This window comes from Culex quinquefasciatus, chromosome 2, assembly GCF_015732765.1.
Source record: "Culex quinquefasciatus strain JHB chromosome 2, VPISU_Cqui_1.0_pri_paternal, whole genome shotgun sequence".
NCBI lineage: Eukaryota > Metazoa > Arthropoda > Insecta > Diptera > Culicidae > Culex > Culex quinquefasciatus.
Window position 1 is genome coordinate 137,462,027 of NC_051862.1, and position 25,475 is coordinate 137,487,501.

Here is a 25,475-nt window from a genome sequence, read left to right on the forward strand (position 1 = left end):
TTGCGTAAAAATCATTAAAATGTTTAATTGTATGTAAATCTATTAATTTAATCTCAAATAATTGAGCATAACATACTAAACAAGTCTGGAATCCAAATTTGAAACGACGAACAATACAACAATTAAAATGTTTGCTAAAAAACACACATTATTGATCTTTTTATTTACAGTGGCAGTGCGTGGCCGAATGGTTACGCAGTCCGCTTTGTAAGCGGATGATTCTGGGTTCGATTCCCTTCTGCTCCAACCTTCCATCGGATGAGAAAGTAAAATGTCGGTCCCGGCCTTGGTTGTTAGGCCGTTAAGTCATTCCAGGTGTAGGAGTCGTCTCCATGCCATAAGTACAAACAACACACCAAACCAAACCTGCTCCGGTGTCATCGCTGGCGGCGGTTGGACTCGCAATCCAAAGGTCGTCAGTTCAAACACTGGGGTGGAAGGTTCCTTGGAGTAGAAAGAGGTTTGGGTCATAGAATAGAGATAGGTAGAATTGCCACTTGCCGATTCCCCCTTGTAAACGTCTAGCGACACTGCCGACAGCGCCACCACTGCTCGAAACGGGGAACTTCAGTCGAAATGCGCACTGTGCACTTTGATGGAACTGCCCTGTGCATTCTGGAGGGTGCGTTTTGTTTGACAGTGACAGATGGAAAAAGGCTTGTTGACGTTCAGTTGGCAATCAAAAATGTGAAATGGTCCTTGGAAGCCAGATGAAAAGACGAGACTAGTGAAGGCGGTAGAACGTTAGGATTAGGCGCAAATTGCGGTTTAAGTTGGAGTGCGGAGTCTTTGCTGGAACACCACGACCACTTTTCTTCACTCCGAACGGCAAAATAGTCATTTCCTCTTCCGATTCTTCACTTGGTTTGACAGCGACAGCGAAATGTCAACATGACAAAACAGATGTCTTGGAGAAGTGAAAACGGGTGTCATCTTATTTGGCATAATCTTGAAATTTAGAAAAAAAGATACTGATGCGAAATAAAAATCATTTAATCTTATTTAAAACAAAATATCCTAGTTAAGGGATGCACTTATCTTGAATTTTCATAAATTGTTTTGATTTGTTTTCCATGTTTTTTTTAAAATCATTTTACATTTTTAATGAATGATATATATGTGCCAACCAGTTCTCCACATTCTTGACAGTATTATGCGCAGAGTGTTGTAGTTCCCCGTTTCGCCGCTGGCATCAGTTAGGCAGCACAGTTTTGTCCCCCGGTCGGTAAATGAGTGGCAATTCTATCTTTCTCTATTCTATGTTTGGGTGCTCTCCCCATTCAAGCCTTCGGACTCCTAGGTTCGAGCAGAAACTTGCAATAGAGACCACACAAGACCCGGGGGTCGTTAATGTGGATGGTTTGATTTTTTTTTTTTGAAACTTTATGATCTTCTGAATACAAATAAAATTATATTTCTTTAGACCTTATAAAAAGGTAAGTTTGATGTTACATTTTTGAAGTTTTTTTTTATTAAAAAGAAAAGATTTCACAAATAATTAAATTGTTAAATAAGATATCGTCACTCGTTAGTTAAAAATTACAGGCAGAAAAAATCATCTTCATCGATTCGAATTCTCAGAAACTAATTTCCCGAAAAAAAATATAGGAAATTTTCTCAGCTTTTCAAAAATATTTTTCAGATGTGCTTTTCTTTCAAGAATTAAGGTTTAAACACAAAAAAACCTAAAAAAAATATTGGAGATTCAACATGAACATAACGTAAAATTATCCAAATGTTAAATAAAAATAATGGTATATTTATTTCGTGTAACTCAATCAAACCATCCACGTTAACGACCCCCAGGTCTTTTGTGGTCTCTGTTGCAAGTTTCTGCTCGAACCTAGGAGTCCGAAGGCTTGAATGGGGAGAGCACCTAAACCACTTTTTACTCCACCTCAGGGTTCGAACTGACGACCTTTGCTTCCATGCTTAACGGCCTTAACGGCCACTCAACAACTAAGACCGGGTCAAACGTTTACTCTCTCACCTGATGCAAGGCGCGCTTACACATGACATGACAAATAAAAAAACACAGGACATTTCGAATAATTAACTGTACAATTTATATAATGAAAAATGCTTTTATAAATGTACAAAATAACAGTTAATCTAACGCAACTCATAACGCTAATAATCCGCATTTTCCCTCTGAGGACACTTGGCCTTGGTGTGCCCCTCCTGCCGGCAAAATCCGCACTTCCTGGTCGCCCTCGCCCTATCTCCGGTTTTCGCTCCACCCCTGCTGCTGCTGCTAGAACCAGCCCCACTCGATCTGCCCCAATCGGACGATCCTCCCGCCGCACGACTTCCCCCCGCAAAGCCGCCCCCATCCGACGTCGGCGCTGGCCTCTTTTGACCCCAACTGTAACCTCCTCCCGCTCCACCTCCCCCACCACTCGGTGCACTCGGCGGTGGCTCATCCGCCCACTGGAAAAATTGACACTGCTCGTCCTTGGGCTTGGGACAGGCGTAGAACGGTCGACCCTGGTTGGGCCCGTCCTTCCGCACGGTGAGCGATTTGGCGGGCAAATTGCACCGACAGAGCACCTCGTCGTCGTTGCCGCTTCGCGGTGGGCCACGGGCGGGTGGAGGTGGTGCCGGGGTACGGTTCCACGTGTTGGTGGTGGAGGTGGTGGTGGAGCTATTGAAGGATAGGTTGCCGCTGCCCCAGCCACTGCTGCCGCCTCCGGCGGAGGTTGTGTTGTTGGTGCGACCGGTGGAGATGGCGCCTCCGCCGCCACCGCGGCGATCGTCGTCGTCGTCGTTGTTTGAGCCCCAGTTTCGGCTGGTCGTGCTTGTTCCGCTTCCGCGGCCACTGGAGCGGTCGGAGAAGGGGGCTTGGGATGGTGGGCGCGGGGCGTTGTTGGGTGGGGCGGTTCCTCGGGGAGGGATTGTTACGTCTGTCCGGATGCCGTTTGAGCGGAACTGCTTGACGTTGCTGTCGTTGATTCCGAGCGTTTCTCGGAACTTGTCGTCGCAGACGATGCACGTTTTGTAGGATTCGTTGTTGGTGTGGTTGAGCATGGCGTAGTAACGGGAGAATTTGAACTTGACCTCGAGCTTTTTGTTGCCGGTTGCGCATTTGGGGCAGACTTCGGTGGTCGCGGAAGCTTCCTTGATGTTGTCGTCGAACCAGACTGAGTTTTTGCAGTCGGGGAATCCGAGACAGCCGAGGTAGTAGCCGCTGTTGTCCTTCTTCGTCTTGAGGCACATCATTTGGGAACACTTTGGACACTTGCAAACCTCCTGGATGGAAGAAGGTCCCGCGGCGTTGAACTGGTTGGTGGGGGCGTCGCGCGGGGTTTGTTGGAGGCGTTGACCCATGGCTTGGTCCAACGCTCGGGCCTTTTCCGTGATGACCCGGTACGCTTCTTTGTACTTTTGGATCTGCTCTTGGAGGACAACTTTAGGATCCCTTTGTCCTTCACAAATCCGCTTGAGGTCCTCTTCGAGACCGGCTCTAAGCTTGGGTTGAGCCAGCGGAAGTTCCATCGATTCGTAGCCCTCGACGAGTCCCATGCCGAGCGTTCCAGGCACGAGAAAGCCGCGGTCAGCTTCGCCGATGTAGCCGCGTTCCTTGATCGTGTTGATGTGTTCCGCGTGCGTTGCGTCCGTTCCGATGCCGTGCTTTTCCATCAGAGCAATCAAGTCCGCTTCCGTCAGCATGTTCGGCGCCGTCGTCGAGCCTTCGTGCAGTCCCAGCTCGGTCGGCTCGAACGTGTTCCCCATCTGGTACGCATGAATCTCCTTCGAGTTCCATCGATCGTACGGATAAACCTCCAGATAGTTCCGCTCAAGGATGCACAGCCCGGAAGCGGTGAACTCTTCCTCTGCCAGAACCGCGTTCACGATGGTTTCCGCACCAACTGCGTCCTTGCTCACGCAGGCCAAAAAGTGTCGCACCACAAGCTCGTACACCCTCTTCTCATCCCCGCTCAAATTCGTCACGAACTTGGTCGGATGGATCGGAGGATGGGCCTGGTCAGATTTCTTCCCGTTGCGCGGATTCGGTCCCCACTGCATCACCTTCTGGGCAAAGTCCCCCCACTCGGGATGTCCGGCCTGCATCTCAACCAGCGGAGCCAGCTTCATGTCGTGCGTAAACATGTTCGTCTCCGTACGCGGATAGCTGATTATACCCTGCGTGTACAGCTTTTCCGCGATAGTCATCGTCGTCTTGGCGTTGAGCTTCAGCTTCCGCGAACCCAGCTTCTCCAGCTCGACCGTGTCCAGCGGCGTCGGACGCCACTTGCTCTTGGGTTTGTTCGTCACACTCACGATTTTGGCCATCTGCTCCGACTGGCACAGCATCAGGTACGCCTCGCAGCACTGCTTGTCAAACAGCCGGTTCCGGGACCAGTTGAACTCCACCGTGAGCTCCCCGATGGTATGATTCACTGCAACGAAAAAATACGATCAATTTCAATCCCCAAAAACACCCCCTCAAATCCTTACGCTTAATCTTCCAAAACGCCTGCGGAATAAAGTTCTCGATCTCCTTGTACCGTTGCGCGACAAACCCCAACGTCGGAATCTGGCAACTCCCGTAAGACACCAAACTGTTCGAGATCTTGTCTGGAAACACGTTCTGCAGCCGCAGCGTCTGAAACCGCGTAAAGGCCGCCCCTATCCGCAAATCCAACTCGCTCCTCACATTGACCGCCTCACTCTGCAGCTCATCCGGCGCCGCCAAATTGTCCACCGCGCGCTTAATCGACGCCGCCGTAATCTCGGAAAACTTCGCCCTCAACACCTTAATCTGCGGCTTCACCGCCCGACACACCTCAATAATCTCAAACCCAATATTCTCCCCCTCCCGATCGCAATCCGTCCAGATGACCAACGCCCCGCAGCCCCGAATCTCCCGCTCCAGCGTCCGCTTGATCTTCTCCGCACTCTCCGTACAACCCTTCCGGACCGGCGCGTCAAACAGCTGCTCCGGGTTGCAGCTGTGCCACCCCCGGAACGACGGCAAAAACTCAAAGTTCAACAAGTGCCCCGACACCGACGTCATCACCATCTTGACCTGCTGACCGCGCAGGTTGTAATCGAACTCGTAGATCTTGTTGTACGGCGAGTATCCCTCGCGCTGTCCAAGAAAAAAATCCTTCAAAAACTGAACCACAACCCACCTTCAAAATCCTTACCCGCTGGGACGCGCCCCGCGACAGCAGGGCCGCAATATTCTTGGCCGCATCGTTTTTCTCCGCTACGTTCAGATACTTCATTGCTGCATCGCAGGTGGACGGTTTGGTGCAAAATTTCCGTACGGTTACGGCAAGAACCGCGCGCAGCATTAATCGCGAGGACTCTTGAAAATTCTTACAAATTAGCAGCAAATTCCAGGAAATTAAACGAAACACACGATCCCGGTAGGTTTATTTACATCCGCGAGGCGCAACATGAATGAAATTTGAAAGACAGAAAGCCGCGCGCGATTGTGGTTTGTGTTTCACTTGCTCTGTGGGCTGGGGGTAGTTGTCACGTACACTGTTAAATAATTTTAGTATAGACAAGTTTAGCACGTCGCGCGACAAATGTTGCATTGTTTAGGATGATCAATGGTGTTGCAGGCGGCTATCTAGGTTTGCAGCTGATTGCAACATCTTCACTTACCCAAGTAACCAAACAGCACTAAAACTAGTCAGATTGCATCACTAGAAGCGCTTTACCAGCTGTGGCTTACAGCTAAGTTGTTTTGACATCTGCACTAAATGCGCTTTTACAGCTGATAAGCAACCGGTTTTGGACTTTATATTTCTGATTTCCAGCTAGCCTCTACTGTTGTTGATTCAACCCTGCACAAAATGTCAAAAAATGAGAGAAGCAAAAATGTTGCTCTCTCTCTTTTTCCTCTCTCTCTTCTGATCTATTTTTGGTTTGTTTACTACCACGTTACCGACTCAGCTGACCGAGTGGGGAAGAGCCGATTTTTTTGAGTGAAAGGTAGATGTTGGAGATGTGATGCCAGTAGCTTGAGGTTTCCGCCGTTGAGTGGAGTTTTCTGCGCCTTTATCCATTCGCCCAATTTGGAGGTGGCTTACCGCACTCGGGGCAAGACAGTGAGCAAGAGAGTAGCTCTTATTACTCCAAGTTTCTCCCGTTTCATCTACTTTGCTCCCGTTTGCTCTGAAATTTTCCTTTTGGTAGTTTTTCAGTTTTTTTTTCTCGGTTGCTCTAGATTTCTCCCGATTCCTCCCGTTTGCTCCCGTTTCTTCTCGGTTCCTCTGAGAGAGAAAAGAGCAAAACACGAGAGAAGAGCGAAAATGACGTTTTGTTTATTTACAAATTTGACCGGTTTGTTTCACGCGGAGAAATTGTCAATGCCAAAAAAAGTAGGAATAAAAACATTCATTGCGATGTCCTTGTTCCAGTGGGATCATAGCGGCCCATTCCGGCCGATAAAAGTGACCTTGAGGTAAAATACCTTGTGGAATTTTGTGATTGTTTTGCGCAAAAAATGGGGACATTGGGGTGCACTATGGGCCATCTCCATACAAACAGGCGGCCAAATTATTTTTTTGCTTTTTAAATGTTTTTTCATGCAAATTTGGGTAATTGTATGGTATTGAAATGATATACGTCGATTTTTATGACTTTTCATGTTTTTAAATAGTTGTTTGTTTATAATAAATAGTCTTTTCATACATTTGCAAGTGCAACAGAATTGCGTATATATTGTATTGCAAGTTTATATTATAAAATTATGGATAAGCTAATACATCCCCACTTTAAGGACACAACCCCTCCCTCCTGTTTCTTTCACCCCCCACCCCCTCTCCTCCTCCAACAAAATTTTGTTAAGCGTAATAAATTCATTTTAAGTCAAATATTTATTATTTACTGCTGTGTGTTTCTTTTTGTGAGTCAATGCCATATAACTTGAGACCCCCTACCCTAACAGAAAAATTAATTTTATTCAAAATATTAACTATGAAGTAAAACGATAAAAATAGAGTTTGTGACAGCTTCAGGATATGTTAAAGGCATTTTTTATGATGTTTTATACTAACCAACATAGAACTTAAATGTGAATCAGTTTCATGGATTGATCGCAGAAATTCATCATGCTAAGTCAACATTTTGCTGAATTCTTTTTCCGGTATCAAACTGAGATTCTCCAGTTTCGCTTGAGAAACTTCGGTACGAATACCTTATTTTGACTAAGGTACTCAATTTTAAATGTAGGCAACAGAAAATTCCAATAAAGTCATTTCGAACTTCTTGAAACCAGGTATTGATTTTTGAAGCGACGATGCCCACGAAGTAGGTAGCAAAGCAAGTGAAATAAACGGGCGCATATGTAGATTGCAGCAAATTTTGATAAAACGTAAATGTTCAAAATGGCATATCTCCGAAAACGCAAAAAAATCGCAGGCTGGAAATTTCAGCAATGTTAGATTATAATCCAATCTTTCAAGTGATCTTAGTTTCATGTTTAGCATCGGTTAGCAAAAAAAAGTACTCGATTAACAAACACAAAAAAATATGATTTGTCAAAAAAAAATGCTCCAGTTATTCGATGAAAACTTCAGTTTTTGGTTTAGAAACTACATTTTATCTATTAATATTTTCAAAGCTTATCTCATTACCTTTCCAACGATGTATATTTGTCCTAGTAAAACATTTAAAATGGCTGAGCTATGTTAAAATTAAACAATCAGCCTTTTTTACGAAAAACGCTAGTTTTTTACTCCATTTTTTGACTTTCAGCTTGCGTATCTCCGTAACGAATAAACTTAGAGCTTTGAAAATTTGGATTTTTCTTAGTTAGAATGTTTACTTTCGAGAAAAAAATACCAAAAAATATTTGGAGAAGGTCACTTTTTTGAAACTTGGCCACCCAATGTACCATAGTGGGGTGGTAGCGGGGTTAAGTTCATCCCACAGAACCTGCGTCAGGCGTTTAACGTGGGAACGGGCGGGGACACGTGACCAATCAGCGATATCGAGTTCCACATGCGGCAGAATCAGCGGAGCATGTGCTGTAACATTATCGTGCTCACCCTTTACCGAAACGTATACCTGGGGATAAAAGAAATCCAGTTTAAAATCAACCAATTTACAAACGAACCGCATTTTGAACAAAACATTTTTTGTCGTCGCGCCAGATTGAAAACATAACATTCCGAAAGAAACGTCATCAATGTCAAAGTGACATTTCTAACGAGAATTGCATGGTTTCTCTCATTTCTCCGAGTTTCTCTCGATTCCTCCCGTTTGCTCCCGGAGTAACTCTCGTTTGTCCTGGTTTTTTCACTGTCTTGCCCCGAGAGACTCCTATAAATAAGATAGCTTATTGAAATTCATCTAAGACACAGATTTGACATTTATAATGCTAAATTATTTAAAAATAATTTATTAAACAAGATGAGGTGCCCAGACTTCAAAACGTTCATGATTTAAAAAAAATGACGTAATATTTTTTCCAAGAAAACATTTTTGTGTTCCCTAAAGATATTTTCAGTTTAATTAAATTGTTGACATTCACTCTTACTTTTTTATCAACTTTACTTTTATAATTCGGATTATTTCTTCAGATAACGATTATAATCCTAATTTGTCATCTAAACTCTGACTCCTCAACAAGCTTCAAAATAAAAATTTATAAAAAAATATCTTCACCCAATATTATTGAGATTAGCCTATTACAGCCTCCATTTAAAAAAAAAACAAAAACTGATTTTTTTTGTAATTGTACATACATTATTTTTACAGGTAAAAAAAGACCGCTCATTTTGCTCAATGAGCAAAACATGAGCGCGAGCGTGAGCGATGAGCATTTTCGCTCATAAAATTTATGAGCAAACATGAGCAGGAGCAAACGTGAGCCAGCTCGCGTAGCGCTCCTACTCACTAATGAGCGAAAAATGCTCGCTCATGAGCGGATGAGCGCTCAGAATCGCAACACTGAATGTTGTAATATGTTTCTTTCGTGAAATTTTCCGATCTTTCCGAAAACAATATTTTTTAAATTTTCAAATCAAGACTAACATTCCAAAAGGGCCAAATATTCAATGTTACGCCTTTTTGAAATGTTAGTCTTGATTTAATATAATGAAAATGAATAACAACCTTTTTTCTAAAAAATATTGAAGGAACAAAATTCTCCACCGTTGTAACGTCACGCTACATATTAGCTCGTATAATAGCAAGCGAATCGTTAAATCCTTTGCCCAATGTTGATTCTTAGGGCAAATGTAAGGTACTTTCAATTGATGTGTATGTCATAAACATTATTGTTGAAGTGATTTTGATTTGCCGCGGTATACGGTATAGATTCTCTTGAAATATTTTGATTGCATTGAACTATTCAAAATTGATTGCGGTAAATACCGTTTAATATACTTGGGACATTCGAAGAAGCGAAATTCTAAAGTACGAATCCGACGAATCTTTTTGTTTATATTTTTTGAATGTTGCATCTGGTGTCTTCCCCCGCGGTGCAACATCCCGCACAACAAAAGCAGGTGAACAACGCCGTCGCATGTGACGAAGCAACACACGCAAATCTGTCAAAAAATGCCACAAAAGAAAACGTCGTCGTCGCGAAGAAAGTCGCAGCGAAGGAGATTATCGCCATCAGAAGAAAATCCTTTCGCATTTCGGTGGATCTTCTGTGGACTTTCCTGTTTTTAGTTGCTAAATTTCGTTCTAATTTCGCGCGGCCCCAATGAATTAAACACAGCAACTGTGCGGCTTGGGTTATTTACTAGGGAAAGGAAACGCAGAAATGGAGCTAACCAGGGTAAGTGGCCAGTTGGACTTTCTTTTCTCCGACGAACTTGTTTTCTGCTTCTGGGGAAGAGGAGAAAAGTTGACACGTAAATCTCTTCTTACTTTGTGTCGTGTCAACTCTCCACAGGTTGGGACCGTGCTGGCGCTGGCCGTCGTCCTGCTGGAATGCTGCACGACCGTGCGGGGATTCTACGTGCCCGGGGTGGCTCCGGTCGAGTTCCGCAAGGGGCAGAAGATTGACGTGAAGGCGGTCAAGATGACCAGCACGCACACGCAGCTACCGTACGAGTACTACTCGCTGCAGTTTTGCCTGCCGAAGAACGGTACGCTGGTGTACAAGAGCGAGAATTTGGGCGAGGTGCTGCGGGGGGATCGGATTGTGAACACGCCGTACGAGGTCCGGATGGCGGAGAACGTGCGGTGTAAGCTGCTGTGCAACAGCAAGGACCGGCCGCTCAACTGGGACCGCGAGCAGTCGGAGAAGGTGGCGGAGCGGATTCGGCACGAGTACTTTGTTCACTTGTATGCTTTGGGTTTGGGTTTGTTTCGTTGAGTGTGGTATAATTTGAGATATTTTTCTTTTTAGAATCGTTGACAATCTGCCGGTTGCGACCAAGTTCATCAATCCGGACACAAACGAGCTCCAGTTTGAGCACGGCTATCGCTTGGGACAGATCGACGGCGACAACGCGTACATCAACAACCATCTCAAGTTCCGACTGTTCTACCATCTTCACAGCGAGTAAGATTTCGCGTTGAAGTACTCGAATGTCCACAATCTAAATTTTCCAACTTTCAGAAACCAGTACCGCGTGGTGGGTTTCGAGGTGGAAACCTTGTCGGTGGGCGCGAAAGAACTGCGCTTCGAGGGCGACACGTGCAGCTTCCCGGAGAACCCCCGGCCGCAGCCGGTGACGCCGCAGGCTGGCCACACGCAGCTGTTCTTCACGTACTCGGTCGAGTGGCAGGACTCGTCCGTCAAGTGGGCCTCCCGGTGGGACATCTACCTCGGCATGAACGACGTCCAGATCCACTGGTTCAGCATCATCAACTCGCTGGTGGTGGTGTTTTTCCTGTCGGGTGAGTTGGACGAATGTTTATTTGTCGTTCATGGGAATTGATTGAAAACTTTGTTGCAGGTATTCTCACGATGATCATGGTGCGCACGCTGCGCCGGGACATTGCCAAATACAACACCGACGACAGCGTCAACATCGAGGACACGCTGGAGGAAACGGGCTGGAAGTTGGTGCACGGGGACGTGTTCCGTCCGCCGCGCCATCCGCGGCTGTTTGCTGCGGTCATTGGCAGCGGCATTCAGATCTTCTTCATGGCGCTCATCACGATTAGTGAGTTGATTGAATTTTCGTTAAGATTACATTGTAATTCTTCTCTTTCGCAGTTATCGCCATGCTGGGCATGCTCTCGCCCTCGTCCCGAGGCGCTCTGATGACGGCCGGCATTATGTTGTACGTGTTCATGGGACTGATCGCCGGATACTTCTCCGCCCGTCTGTACAAGACGATGAAGGGACGAAACTGGGAGAGGGCGGCGTTCCTCACGGCCACGCTCTTCCCCGGAACGGTGTTTGGGACGTGCTTCATCCTGAACTTTTTCATCTGGGACAAAGACTCGAGCGGAGCCGTTCCGTTCGGAACGATGGTCGCCCTGCTGCTGCTGTGGTTCGGAATCTCGCTGCCGCTGGTGTACCTCGGCTACTACTTCGGGTTCCGCAAGCAAGCCTACCAGCACCCGGTGCGGACGAACATGATCCCACGGCAGATTCCCCATCAGCACTGGTACATGAATCTGGGGCTGTGCGTCCTGATGGCTGGAATTCTGCCCTTCGGCGCGGTCTTCATCGAGCTGTTTTTCATCTTCTCCGCCATCTGGCAGAACCAGTTTTACTACCTGTTTGGATTTCTGTTCCTCGTGTTCTGCATCCTGGTCGTTAGCTGTGGCCAGATTTCGATCGTGATGACTTACTTCCAGCTGTGCGCCGAGGTAGATCATCTAAAAAGAATCTAAATAACTTCTTTTCTAATCAAATTTTAAACCTTCCAGGACTACCGCTGGTGGTGGCGAAGCTTCATCGTGTCCGGCGGCTCCGCCGTCTACATCCTGTTCTACAGCATATTCTACTTCTTTACGAAGCTCGAAATTACGGAATTTATCCCCACGCTGCTGTATTTAGGATACACGGGTAAGCTCAACCACTAAGAAATATCAGATGCAATTCCTAAATAACCATTGCTTTCCAGGACTGATGGTGATCACGTTTTATGTCCTGACGGGAACAATCGGCTTCTTTGCCGCGTACAGTTTCATTCGCAAGATTTACGGTGCCGTTAAGATTGACTAATTTATTGACCCACAAACCACACACCGACACACTCACACTCGTTTAAAACACGCTAAGTAATACGCTAAAAAAAAACTACCGAATGATAATCGAACTCTGAATGCGCGATGAGAGAGTGAATGCGGGGAACCGGATGGGTGCGGCTTGTAACCAAGGGATGAATGGCGAGAACGCGAGATCCAGCGCTTTGATCTTACACTTACTTACGCTGACTGTGTGGCGCAACGGCAAAAAAGAAAACAAAACAAAAACTCAAATCTCTCATTGGACCGTTTTTAATCGTTTTTTGCTAACTGTGCGCGCGCGCGAGCAGAAGCATAAGCTGGCTGGTATAAATTATGTGTTGTTTTAGGCTAAAATGAAACTCTTATTATTCAACAAACAAAAATGAGGCGAGAGTGCAACTGGGACTAAGTTTTAAAGCAAGTGTTTGTATGTAAGCCAAACGAAATGACAGACAAAAACGGGGAAGAAGAACTATCATGCAACCTCCTATCAGTAGTGAAAGATGACTAAGGAACAAAACAAAAACAACTTGCAAATAAAATGAACAATGAGAAAGAAGCTAGGAGGAGAAGCATTAGGAATTTCCTTCAATCGTCGTTTAGATATTTAGTTAGTCGAGGATAAGTGCGTCTCAATTCGCAATGCAGCATAAGCCCAAGAAAAAAAACGCATGGAAATAAACTCAAGCACTGAGCTGAGACTAAACTGGTTTCTTATTCTGCCGCGTTGAAAGAAAAACTGTACCGAGCAATTCCATGCCAAATAGGGAATCGGTTGTACCCGACCCTCTCCGATTTCAATGTAACTTTGTAGACATGTTATCCTTCGCTTAAATGAGCCATTTTTGTGTATATGGAGCCAGTTCCACTCGATAATGACATTTGAGAAGGGCGTAAGTGTTTTAAATATTTTTGTAATTCGGAATTTAAATATTTCTGTATTTTGAAGCCGTTGCATCGTACCAAAAAGTGGTAAAAGACAAACTTGTAGGAAATTTGACGGGCTTTTCGATAAAAATACACTGAAAGAAAAAAACACTCAACTTTTATGAGATTTTTGGATTTTTAAGTTTAAAAGTCAAATTTGAGGGGGAGCCACGATTTTTTCGTTCAAAATTTTTGTGAAGATAGCCTAAGATGTTACAAAAAGACTCACGAAAAATGCAGGATGGAGCATCTCACCTAAAAAAATACAAAAATCATTTACTGAAACTGTTTTTTTGAAAAGTGCTCTAAACTTCGAAATTTTCAAAAGCCGAATACGGGAATCGATTCTCCAGACAATTTTACATAAAAGTCTTCATATCGACTACTGTCCTAAGTCCTATCCTTGTGAAGTTACAGCGGTTTTAAAAATAAAAATGTTGAAAAAATAGGTTTTTTTATGGTTTTTGGCAATTTCTATAAGACAGACTTGATTTTTCAGTCTCGTAAATATTTTTACCGGAAAGCTCGTCCAATTTCCCATAAGTTTGTCTTTGACCACATTTCAATTGGATGTATGGGCTTACAGATATAAGCTAATTTACTATCCAGGTTACTATACTACACTGAAAAAATATTATGTTTTCAGCTATGAGCAATGTAATTAGCTTATATCTGTAAGCTCATACATCCAATTGAAATGTGGTTAACGACAAACTTATGGGAAATTGGACGAGCTTTCCGGTAAAAATATTTACGAGACTGAAAAATCAAGTCTGTCATATAGAAATTGCCAAAAACCATCAAAAAACCTATTTTTCAACATTTTTATTTTTAAAACCGCTGTAACATTACAAGGATTGGACTTAGGATAGTAGTCGATATGGAGACTTTTATGTAAAATTGTATGGAGAATCGATTCCCGTATTCGGTTTTTGAAAATTTTGACGTTTAGAGCACTTTTCAAAAAAACAGTTTCAGTAAATGATTTTTGTATTTTTTTAGGTGAGATGCTCCATCCTGCATTTTTCGTGAGTCTTTTTGTAACATCTTAGGCTATCTTCACAAAAATTTTGAACGAAAAAAAATCGTGGGCTCCCCCTCAAATTTGACTTTTAAACTCAAAAATCAAAAAATCTCATAAAAGTGGAGTGTTTTTTTCTTTCAGTGTATTTTTATCGAAAAGCCCGTCAAAATTCCTACAAGTTTGTCTTTGACCACTTTTTGATACGATGCAACGGCTTCAAAATACAGAAATATTTAAATTCCGAATTACAAAAATATTTAAAACACTTACGCCCTTCTCAAATGTCATTATCGAGTGGAACTGGCTCCATATACACAAAAATGGCTTATATAAGCGAAGGATAACATGTCTACAAAGTTTCATTGAAATCGGAAAGGGTCGAGAAAAAAGTACCTGAAAAATTCCTGTTTTGGGCTGGAATTGCTCTACCCTTTATTTCATGGTGCTGGCTCGGAATTTGCAAAATAGTTTTAGCTGTCAAAATGCTTATCCGCCCTTTTCTCGTGTTGCTCCAGAATTTTTCATCACGAATCGTATATAAATACGACGAGCGCTGGAAAAATCAAAATTTAACTTTGCAACGAGTCGCGTACACCATTTTTTGCAATTCAAAAAAAAATAAGTCAAATGTCCATGTGTCGAGTCAATTCATTTTTCAAATTATACAAATCTTGACTAGTATTACTTTTCGTTTTTTTAAAGAAATGAATGTATGTATGTTTAATAACGTTACTTCCTCTCATTTGTAAATTGATTCCAACCCCCCTAAAGAGTCCACATGATTTATGAATCGCCCCTAACGTGATCTCAGCACCTAGGAAGTCCTAATAAAAATAAGTGATGAGTAAAAAAACAGACTACCTGCACACATTTTGTCAAGATTATACAGACACCGTTTTTTTAAGCATAACTTTTGTTGTGCTTTACTAAATCTTGAAAATTTCAATAGGGACTTATGGGACCACAAGACGAATCGAATGAGGCCTACACCGTCAAAATCGGCCCACCCAGTGACGATATATTCCAGTGACAATTATTCGGTACACATGTCTGCATACAGCCAAACACACAGACATTTGCTCAGCTGGTGATTCTGAGTCGATATGTACAAATGAAGGTAGGTCTAGGAGGTCTAATAAAAAAAAAACATTTTTCGAGTGATTGTATAGCAGGGGTGACCAAAGTATGGCCCGCATTTTGAACGATCATGTAAAATGGCCCGTTCAGGCCTGCAAAATGTTTCCAACCCAGCGTACACATGAAGCAAACCAAAATGTCAGTTTACTTCTAGCATCTGACTGTAAGCCTACTGTGTCCGTTCAACCACTGCCGCCTGACTCGTGCCGGTCGGCTGCTGGAGAATGAGAGACGTGAAAAAATGAGCTACACTCACTCAATTCGTGTCGTATGACTGACTCGTAAAATCCTCTCTAAACATTATTTTGACTATTTTTAAACAAGTGAATGGTTCTATACTGTGCAAAACACTTAAAACAACCATAACTTATATTCAAAATTACATTTCCACACATAAATACCAACTTTTTGTGTAAAAACTTGCTTCTTTATGTGTGTGCGTGCAACGTCGAATGAGCGTTGGTCGACTACTGCCTCGCATTGCAGCTGCTCAGTGAGTTAGGGCACTCACGACTGATTCGGGTTTGTTTATGTCACGGTTTTGCGGTTCAGTGAATGGATCTGAAAAAATCGTGTATGCGTCACCGATTTTCGCGTCAGGACCCCTGACATTTTCAGCTCTGGGCCCGTTGACCACTAAAGTAAATTGATTTTATACTTTTAATCTTTTTTATGGTAACTTTTATATTCTATTTTTTGTTTAAAAAAACTAATGATTTATTTTACGACACGAAGATTTTGTTAAAAAAAAATATTTGATACAATTTCACACATTTTAACACCTTCCTGCCCAAAGCCAAATCGAGATTTTTTTACGTTTTTCTACATTATTTTTAACTGGATCGTCTGAATTTTATGAAATTTTGATGTTAACATTCTATATAAGCAAATGCAGGTTGAAGCAAGTTGAAAAAATGTATGGTTGCAAAGAAATTAAATTTTGAAAGCAAAAATTAGCGGTGCTCTGGTATAACCATGGGCGTTAGAGAGTTAATGTGAGTGAAACTAGTAAATATCGTCCAAACTTTCCTCAAACATGTTTGGAAATGTTTAAAATGCGTTTCAATTTGACGTAGGTAGAAATCTGTAATAATTGCAAAAATATATGTTTTCCATAATAATTTGAAAGTATAAATGACCCTTTTAATGAACTGACCCTCAAATCTTACTTTGCACTTAGAAACCTTCCCTCGGGATTTGAACTCTTGACAGTTGGATAACTAATCTGATTAAATACCATCTGATTCAGGCAGACAAAATGTTAAATTGGGGAAATAAGACTGTTGTAAATATTTTACAATGCTTTTGTCGACTAACCCTCCTTTTCCTCCACTATGAAAAATTGGCTAAAAAAATGAGGGCAAAAACTATTTTTTCAAAATATTTCTAATATTTCTGATTGTTAAGTGAAATTAGCTAAATTCAATTGAAATGCATTCCTCTGCGCTTTGAATCATTTTGAACATTCAAAAATATATTGAATTTTAGTAAATTTTCGGTGAACAGTTTTATTTTATAAATGTTTTGTTTCGTCGATTTGTCGATTATTTTTGAAAATAATGATTGCAAATCAACTTGACGAATGTTATTCTAACATTTTTCTCAGCGAAATGTTGAAATTCTGGCTCTCAACTATTTTTCTTTAGATACACCAAGATTCAAAGATAAAATTACGCCATTCTATAAATTGTTCAGATTACAAAAAAAAAACTTCAAAAATTTTAGTGAAAACACAAGTACATTCAACCAATTTTTTATTTTCAAATGCCTAAAACAATAAAATCAACAATAGTGATAGAAAACTGTCATTTAATGTTTTCTATTATTTTAATAAACTAAAATATTTAATAACAAAAAACTTATTTTTTGAAGTCTTTTAAATTAAAATAATTTAATGTTATCAAATAACCTATTTTATGAATTTGGCCCACAAACTCATTTGAGCTTCAAAATTGGCCCGGCTTCCAAAAACTTTGAGCACCCCTGTTGTATAGCCTTTCCTCAGTAAGATGAGGAAGGCAAAAAAGTAATGATGTTGTATGTTGAGGTTTTATATCAGGGGTGCTCAAAGTTTTTGAATGGTGGGCCAAATTTCGAAGCTCACATAAGCTTGAGGGCCAAATGTGGAAAAAGGCTATGTAAAACATTATTTAAAATTGTAAAATTTCGAAATTCATCCACCAGCTGCAGTTTTTTTAAACTGATTGTTTAGACACTTCTGTCATTTATTTGAATATTACAGATCAAACATTTTTTCCAACAGTTTTATTCAATTGGTTATTTTTTCTCAAATAAAAAAACGATACGGTGCTGAATATAGTAATTTCATAAAAAGTTCAAGATAATTTAAAACGAGCCCAAACAAGCTAAATATGATTATCAATGCAAAAAATGCATTTTCGATTGTATTGAGTTGATAAGACTTCTGTTTCAATAAAAAAAAACAGAGTTATGAAAAAAAAAAAATATTTACGCTTTGATTGTAGAATTAATTTTGAAGAGTGGGGGTGACGACATAAACATTGAAAAATATTTGCAACGGCTTAAATAACAAATGGTTGCAAACATATTCCTGACGTTCCGTCAGTTTCAATAACATTTCAATTGATTTTGATCAGCCTAAATCAGATGTTATGTATTCAATTCGTAACCCAAATGTCATGGGTTCGAATCCTGAGGTGGGTAGTTCATAAGTTTAATAAATGTTTGGGGCCGAGCCCATTTAAATTTTGCATCATGACTCTTCAATAATTATGATATACCTATTTTTTGCTGTCTTCACAATTGTTGTAACATTTTCAAAAATGTTTAATGAAGTTTTCGACATAATTTTCAATAAAACAAAATTCAATTGTTTTAATAAAATAGACTTAAAACAAAATATCTCTTTGGTATATTCAGTATCGAATTTGTAGTAACAGAACTATAAATGTTCACTAAACCTTAATTTTAAGAATTATAAAATCACTTTACAGGTTGTCCAAAGGACCATTTTACCTTATCATTCAAAATGGGTTCGCGGGCCACAAAAAATCACATTTCAAAAATCACATTTGGCCCGCGGGCCATACTTTGGTATGAAAAACGTAAAAATATTTTTATCTTTTTTTAAATATTTTTTTTTTTTTGAAAATCGCCCTTCGTCATGCACACAGTTTTTTTGAAACTGCTAACTTCAAATAGCTATATCTCGGCAATTATACAACCAAATGTCTTCAAATTTGTTTTGTTAATAGATGAAAATGTATATTTTTAATGACCTGAAAACAGATTTAAAAAAAGTTTAAGTGTGTGCTCAAACCAACCTTTGCAATTTTTGCCGATTCACATGTATGTAACCCCTTAAGTTAATTGACCGTTCAAATAAAAAATATATAGAAAAAGTTTACTTTTCGATACCGTTATACTGTTATTGAAAGGTATTAATTTTCCATTCTGTTAAATATTTTTGGAAAAGAAAAGTGGCCGTTCCGACGTTCAAAATTACAAGAAAAGTAAGTAGAAAGTTTTACGCAATAATTAAATTTAGTTTACCAATGTCCTAAACAAATAAAAAAATAGAAAAAGCTTTATTGCGCCAAATTTGATTCAAAACGCAATAACACGATTTAGGTACAATGTTCACTGTGTAGGACCAAGTTTAAAATCGATTACGTTTTTTTTTTTTCATCTAATCTAATCTAATCTAACCCTAGCGCAGCCAGTCTTTCGAGGGCATCCTGGAAAATGCCTTAGGTTGATTAACGCCTAGCATCCTCTTGTCATTATTAACAATTGCAGTGCCCCATTGCATTAAATTGCATTGAAACATCACAAATGTTAAAGGCCAGGCCAACTGCGTAAAGTTCACCGCAAAGATGATTCGTTGAATTGCATTGAGTTTGAGCACGAGTGTTCAAACAGCATTACATTTCTGAATCTACGAAACGTGGGGATCCCCCGCTCACGTTCCTGTTTTTTTTAAAGCAATGGATCGTTGGGAGCACCATGCTAAGAAGTTTTGGTGCTCCGAGACCCTCGATTACGTTTTGCCTTCCTCACTTTACTGAGGAAAGGCTATAAAATCACTCGAAAAACGAACTTCTTAATTTGACCTCCTAGACCCACCTTCACGTATACATATCGACTCAGAATCAAATTCTGAGCAAATGTCTGTGTGTGGGTGTGTGTGTGTGTAGGGATGTGGGTCTGTGCATCAAAAAATATGCACTCGATTATCTCAGCACTAGCTGAACCGATTTGGACCGTATTGGTCTCATTCGTCTTGGGGTCCCATGAGTCGCTATTGAAAATTATAAAGTTTAGTAAAGTACTTTAAAAGTTATGCTAGAAAAACGATTCTAACAAAAGTCCGGAAGATTGTAAAAAGGGTGGTTTTTGTATGAAACCCTGTCATGCTATACATTTTTAGAAAGGTATTCAAAAGACCTTTCAAATGAGTTCAAAAGATTGAAGATCTGACAACCCTATCAAAAGTTATAAGCACTTAAGTGTCATTTATGAACTTTTTAGAGACCGGATCTCATATATTTCGTTGAAAACGTTGTCCGGATCTATCATGCGACCTGTCGATGGATAAGTGATCAAAAGACCTTTCCAACGAGTTCAAAAGATTGAAGATCTGACGACCCTATCAAAAGTTTAAGCACCTAAGTAATATTTATGAACTTTTTAGAGGCCGGATCTCAGATATTTCGATGAAAACGTTGTCTGGATCTTTAATGCGCCCTGTTGTTGGACAGGTGATCAAAAGACCTTTCCAACGAGCTCAGTAGATTGCAGATCTGACAACCCTATCAAAAGTTATAAGCACATAAGTGCCCTGAATTATGAAGATCTAACTACCCAATCTGATGGAATGAATAATGAATCAAGTTGAAAGAACACGGAAAGGTCCGCCCTTGTGTATCTATTTTGGATAGCATTACTCTCTAAATGTGAGGAAGGCAACAACCACCTAAGGGTGGATTAAGTAACGTTTTTTTTCAATTAAAATTTACATTTTCAGCAAAAAAATACATCTCCTAATTTTTCGGACAAAAAATTAAATTAAAATTTGCTTTAGCCCAACAACAATTTTACTCTTCACATTTTGTGACCATTTGATCATTCCGAAAAAAAAAGTTTAGTTTAAATATTTTTTTATATAGGTATTTATTTCTTGTCAAATTTTGTTACCATTTTATTTTAATGTTTGTGTTCCATTCAATTTTCAAATCTTCTTGTGCTTCTAGACAGGTCAGGTTGAAAAATTGCCATGGCCTCCTAAAACTTATCCCGCCCGTGTGGATCAATCGAACCGCACACTGGACTCACATTCCGGAGGTCGGCGGTTCGAATCCCGCGGCCTTTGTTTAAATATGGGTATTCGGCGCCGTCGCTTCGTGCCATACTGTCATACACTTAGGAGCCCAGGGCGGCGAAGTCCTTGTAGATAAAAAGGAAGACACTAGTGGTAGGTGTGTTTTGTCATCCAGCTTGAACACCCTAATATTCAGCAAAAAAGAAAAATCCAAAAATAAAAGGCCTTTTTCGAAAATTTTTTATAAAAAGCTGAAATCAATAATTTTTTAAAGGTCATATTAGCTATGGGATTCTTGATCCCTACATTTCTTCCTCACCCGTTGATTCAGAACTGTATTGTTGTTGGAGCATTCAACTCAATGAATTATCTTGGGAGTTGGCCTGGCCGTTCAGAAAAGAAGGATGTTGAAAAAAATTATTACCAAACCATTAGCTTGTATTAGAAAGATCCTATTAGCTATGGGATTCGCTATGTTTGAAGGCCTTTCCAAATAATCCTCTAAAGCTGCTCAAAATTTTCTTTTTTGTTAAGTCGATAAAGCAGTGAAATAACCCCAAAAACTAGCAAAAAGATTCTATTGTATTGTTTCACTGACTATGAAAAAATGCTGTCATCAAAATTAGAAACACATTTGAAGTAATTTTTTACACTTTTCTTTATAAAACTCCTCTCAATCTCGGCGCGTTACGTTATACGAATAAAATATAATACTTACATAACAGTTTTGATTTACGTTTGCTACCGTTTTCGTTTCACATTATGTATCTTGTTATGTACAGCTTACGATTTTTTTTTGTTATTGTTGTGTTTAACTTCACTTAGATATTGGTATTAGGCTCCTTTTCACTTTGACCTACCCTTAGGCCTATAACTTTGCAGCGTAAACTTATCGGACTTTGCTATTTGCTTTGTAATTTAAAACTAACAATTGTCGTCAGCGTGTTTGCAAGAACAATGGTGGTCCCTAGGGGAGAGCCGCGCCAAAAATACTACACTTTCGTAATTATTTGTTGATTGAAGGATAAGCTACTCGCGGTTAGTCTTAATTTTAGCGCAAATTTCCAATTCTGATTCGCGTTGTCTTTATTGTCGTCCTCAATCCCTCTCCGATCGGCAGCAGATTTCGCCCCCTTCTTTTTTTCCCTTCGTCTCAGTGTCGTGTCACAGCCACTTTTTGTTGTATTTATTAGCTAATTTGCTTTTCTCCAGTTTTTTTTAATTTGTTTTTGCGTAGCGAAGAGGGACGTTTATTTTTCTCTAGTTTAGTTTTTTTTATTATTTTTAAGCGTATCATGGTACTGCGAAATGCATTTTCAATGCTTCTTATCCGTGTGAAGTCAGTGAAATATTCTGCTATCGTTCCCGAATAAGTGGGATTAGTTTAGGGGGGTATTTTTTAACAAGCAAATTCAACAGTCACATTTGTTGCTTTATTTTCTACACGCGGAGGCCGCCCAATAGAGGAAACAGCTGATTATTGTTTTACCTTTTTTTTGTTGCTATTTAGCTGTACAAATAGTTGGGCAATATTTACAGGCTCTTCCAAAAACTCGATTGTTTTAATTTGATTTTTATTCCAATAGGTTTCGTGTATAATGCAAAAAGGGGAACAACTATTTGGATTTAAGGCCGCGTTCAAATGTTCAATAGTTGTTGTGAATGTGAATGCATTCCTTAGGATATGGCTGGTCTTTATGTAAAGATTTTTTGTTAACAAATTGAGCTTTCGCAGGATCACAAATGAGAGTAAGTGCAGTTAGTTTAAAAAATAAATATTTCATCGTACCCGGTAATCGACTATTTAAAAAGCAGATTTCAACTACAAAAACGAAAGTGAGAGCGAAAAGATAAACAAGATTTAAAAATTAACACAACTAAGCTGAATCGTCTTGCATCCCGTCACTTTCTACCACTTCTGCTCCGCGTTTCACGCTGGCTTCGTCCGCAATCTGGCGTTTGTCACAGTCTTATGCGCAGTCCGGTAATCGGCGGTTCTGAAATGGAACGAAAATGTTGGTTATGATTTTTGGTTTTAACTCAAACATAGAAACAACAGTGCAGCTAAAACACACGTGCGCTACCTGGCAAACAAAAAAGAAAATAATATTTCAATTACGCTAAACCAATATGGCGATGGTGCTGAACCAGAAATTAACTAGCGTTATTAAGCACGTGCCAGCAATTGGTACCATTCCGCCCACGTGCGAAAGATCAATACACGGTGGAGGTATCATTACTTACCACCTCATCTACTATTACAGGAATAAAAAGGGGGTGCAACAACAACAATTAAAAAAAAGGGAGCGTTTTAAAACGAATCAGTGCAGGGCTATTTTCTATCGGTTCTGGAATAATACGTTTGCGAAGTTATGAATTTCTCAGTAAGGCAATTTAATTCATGAAGATGAGTAACCTCTTGAAGGTTAAAAGCAGAGGAGCAACACTTAAAAAAACGTCTTCTTTGAAAACTCGTCAAATATTCTAGAAATGAAATGTCTGTTTTGGTCTTTTGGATCAGTCTTGGGGTCGGATAAGTCCGTTGCTGGCCAAAAAAGTATTTCAAAAATATTTCCAGATATTATTTTTTGCATCTACTGACCTCTCGATCATTTTCAAGCGCCCAGTTAAAAAAACTACCCTCTACTGCTCAAATCTTTTTTCGATTTTTTTTATTTAGCCCGTTTTCAGGAGGACTTTTCAAATGGACTTTTCGGTCCTTAAACTCTTTAAAGGCCAACAAGGGGAAATATACCCATTTTAAGCCTAATAAGCGGTCGTATTTGAATGATGCTGGATAATCTGGAGTGCTCCTTGAAATTTACTAAAACCACTGACGAACTGACGTGCCACCAGGAACAAATTGGTCGATCATTTTTGACCGCACACTGCTTCTTTTTCTTTCTACTGTTCTCTTCTTCGGCGATTGTCAGAATTCGAGTTTGACGTTTTGTCACATCAACTGTTTTCTTGCTGTGAAGAATTCTGGAACAACATGTGTAAATGGCAGATAAGAGTTGGAATGGAAATGTTACGAAAAGTCTAAAAGATAGCCTAATTTGGAAGTTTAACGAAATTTCTTGCCTCATTTCAACTTAAATAATGCAAGATTAGCAAAATATTCATCGTTATGATCAGAATTTGCAAAAGTTTTCAGGCTTCAATATGTTTTCCTCCATTTTCATTTGTTGTTCCTGAAAGTTTCTCAGCAAGTGCAGCTACGCATCTGTCAAATCGTCTGTTTGACAATCGCTGATCGCTGAGGGTGAGTGAGAAGGAAGATAGGAAAGTGCGGTCAAGTTTGGATTCGGGGTGGCACGTCAGTTCGTCAGTGCTAAAACCAAGTACACCAATGAGTAGAGCAACTTTTTGTGAATATTTCTGTTTATTTTCACTTTTAATAAAGGTTATTCTATTCCTTTTACAAGCATTAAAAAAAAAATATTTCCCAAATGTATTCTAATCAGACGAGAATGCATTGGGCCACGCCCATTTTTCTATTTTCAGTTCTTCAGTTAGTTCTTTTTTCTTCCAGCGCTCTTTTGGGTCGGCTTAGTGCTGCCAATTGTCATGAAATTTTAAGTAAACACTTACGAAAATTGGCACCAGCATGTTGGTGGCCACCCTTTGTTCTTTATTTGCCTTCGCTTCTCGCTCGGTTCGAGCCTTCGATTGGAATGGGTAGTCAAAATTGAAACGTCAAAAGACTTGGCGCGTTTGTTTTTTTGATAGTGCTTGCTAATTATTTGTATTTTTCGGGATTATTTTTCAAGTGAGTGACTAACTAATGTTCAAAAGAACATGTTGCCGGTAGTTGGAAGCAATTTAATCGATTTAATATCTTAAGCGCTTTGAAAAAATTCTCCAAACATCGTACGTTACCTTTGCACAACTATTACGTGCGACTCAACAGCTGCTACAAAAGGATGAGTAGACAGTGTCATGCCGATCACGAAGTACGTACCCAGAAGAAACTCAAGTCTAACCCGAAAGGATTTTGGAAGTACATCAACGAGCAGCGGAAAGAAATCGGGTTACCGTCATCTATGTTCCTAGGAGACGAAACAGCATCGAATACGGAGGAGATCTGCCAGCTGTTCGCCGAGAAATTTTCGAGCGTGTTTACGCTAGAGGACCTGCAACCAGAACAAGTCACCGCCGCCGCCAGCAACGTCCCAACAAACGGTCTGGGTCTGAACAGCATTAGAATCGATCGCTCCAAGATTCTGGAAGCCGTAGCCAAGCTCAAGATATCCAACACGACAGGCCCGGACGGAGTTCCATCGATTGTCCTGAAAAAATGCATCGACGGGCTCCTGGAGCCTCTCTATCTCCTCTTCAATCTATCCCTCTCTATTGGATCATTTCCGAAGCTCTGGAAGCACGCCTTCATGTTTCCGGTACACAAGAAAGGTGATAAACGGAACGTGGACAACTATCGTGGAATATCAGCACTGTGCGCCGTCTCGAAACTTTTCGAGCTAGCGGTCATGGCTCCAGTTTTCTTCTTCTGCAAAAACCTGATCAGCGAGGACCAGCACGGGTTTATGCCATCGCGGTCAACAACGACGAATCTACTCACGTTTACGACGTTCGTGACCGACAGCTTCACCGCCAGATCGCAAACCGACGCGGTGTACACCGACCTGTCGGCAGCGTTCGACAAGCTGAATCACGCTATTGCGATCGCAAAACTGGAAAGGATGGGAATCGGCGGGACTCTCCTCAGTTGGTTCCAGTCCTATCTGGCCGACCGGAAAATCAACGTCAAGATTGGAGACTGCTTGTCGGCTGCCTTGATGGCCTTTTCAGGTATCGCACAGGAAGTCATCTCGGACCACTCGTCTTCCTTCTATACTACAACGACTGCAACCACTCCCTCTCTGGACCGCGTCTGTCCTACGCAGACGACATGAAGATCTACTGTCAAGTGAATAATGCAGCCGACGCTCAAGCCCTCCAACAGGATCTGAACAT

General features: G+C 40.9%; 3 protein-coding genes across 8 annotated transcripts in view; 1 reads left to right on the top strand and 2 right to left on the bottom strand.

Annotated features, from left to right (window-relative positions):
* Positions 1-2,069: 2,069 nt before the first annotated feature.
* On the bottom strand, positions 2,070-5,429 carry LOC6037891 (DNA topoisomerase 3-alpha). The gene is made up of 3 exons (XM_001847702.2): positions 5,151-5,429; positions 4,459-5,092; positions 2,070-4,400 (listed from the first exon to the last, which is right to left on the bottom strand). Exons 1-3 carry the CDS (start codon positions 5,298-5,300, stop codon positions 2,131-2,133), a joined length of 3,054 nt encoding a protein of 1,017 aa, XP_001847754.2. The 5' UTR covers positions 5,301-5,429; the 3' UTR covers positions 2,070-2,130.
* A 4,092-nt stretch (positions 5,430-9,521) lies between these two features.
* Positions 9,522-12,812, top strand: LOC6037892 (transmembrane 9 superfamily member 4). Its single transcript, XM_001847703.2, has 8 exons — positions 9,522-9,751; positions 9,869-10,263; positions 10,328-10,483; positions 10,541-10,821; positions 10,881-11,090; positions 11,144-11,745; positions 11,806-11,944; positions 12,003-12,812. Exons 1-8 carry the CDS (start codon positions 9,737-9,739, stop codon positions 12,101-12,103), a joined length of 1,899 nt encoding a protein of 632 aa, XP_001847755.1. The 5' UTR covers positions 9,522-9,736; the 3' UTR covers positions 12,104-12,812.
* Positions 12,813-21,138: 8,326 nt separating this feature from the next.
* Positions 21,139-25,475, bottom strand: part of LOC6037893 (probable phospholipid-transporting ATPase VD) — a 147,367-nt gene continuing 143,030 nt past the window's right edge. For all 6 annotated transcript variants that reach the window (XM_038256454.1, XM_038256453.1, XM_038256456.1 and 3 more), the window contains one exon: positions 21,139-22,495. In XM_038256454.1, the coding sequence (XP_038112382.1) occupies positions 22,429-22,495 (67 nt within the window). In that variant the 3' untranslated portion in view covers positions 21,139-22,428. The remainder of the gene's footprint in view (positions 22,496-25,475) is intronic.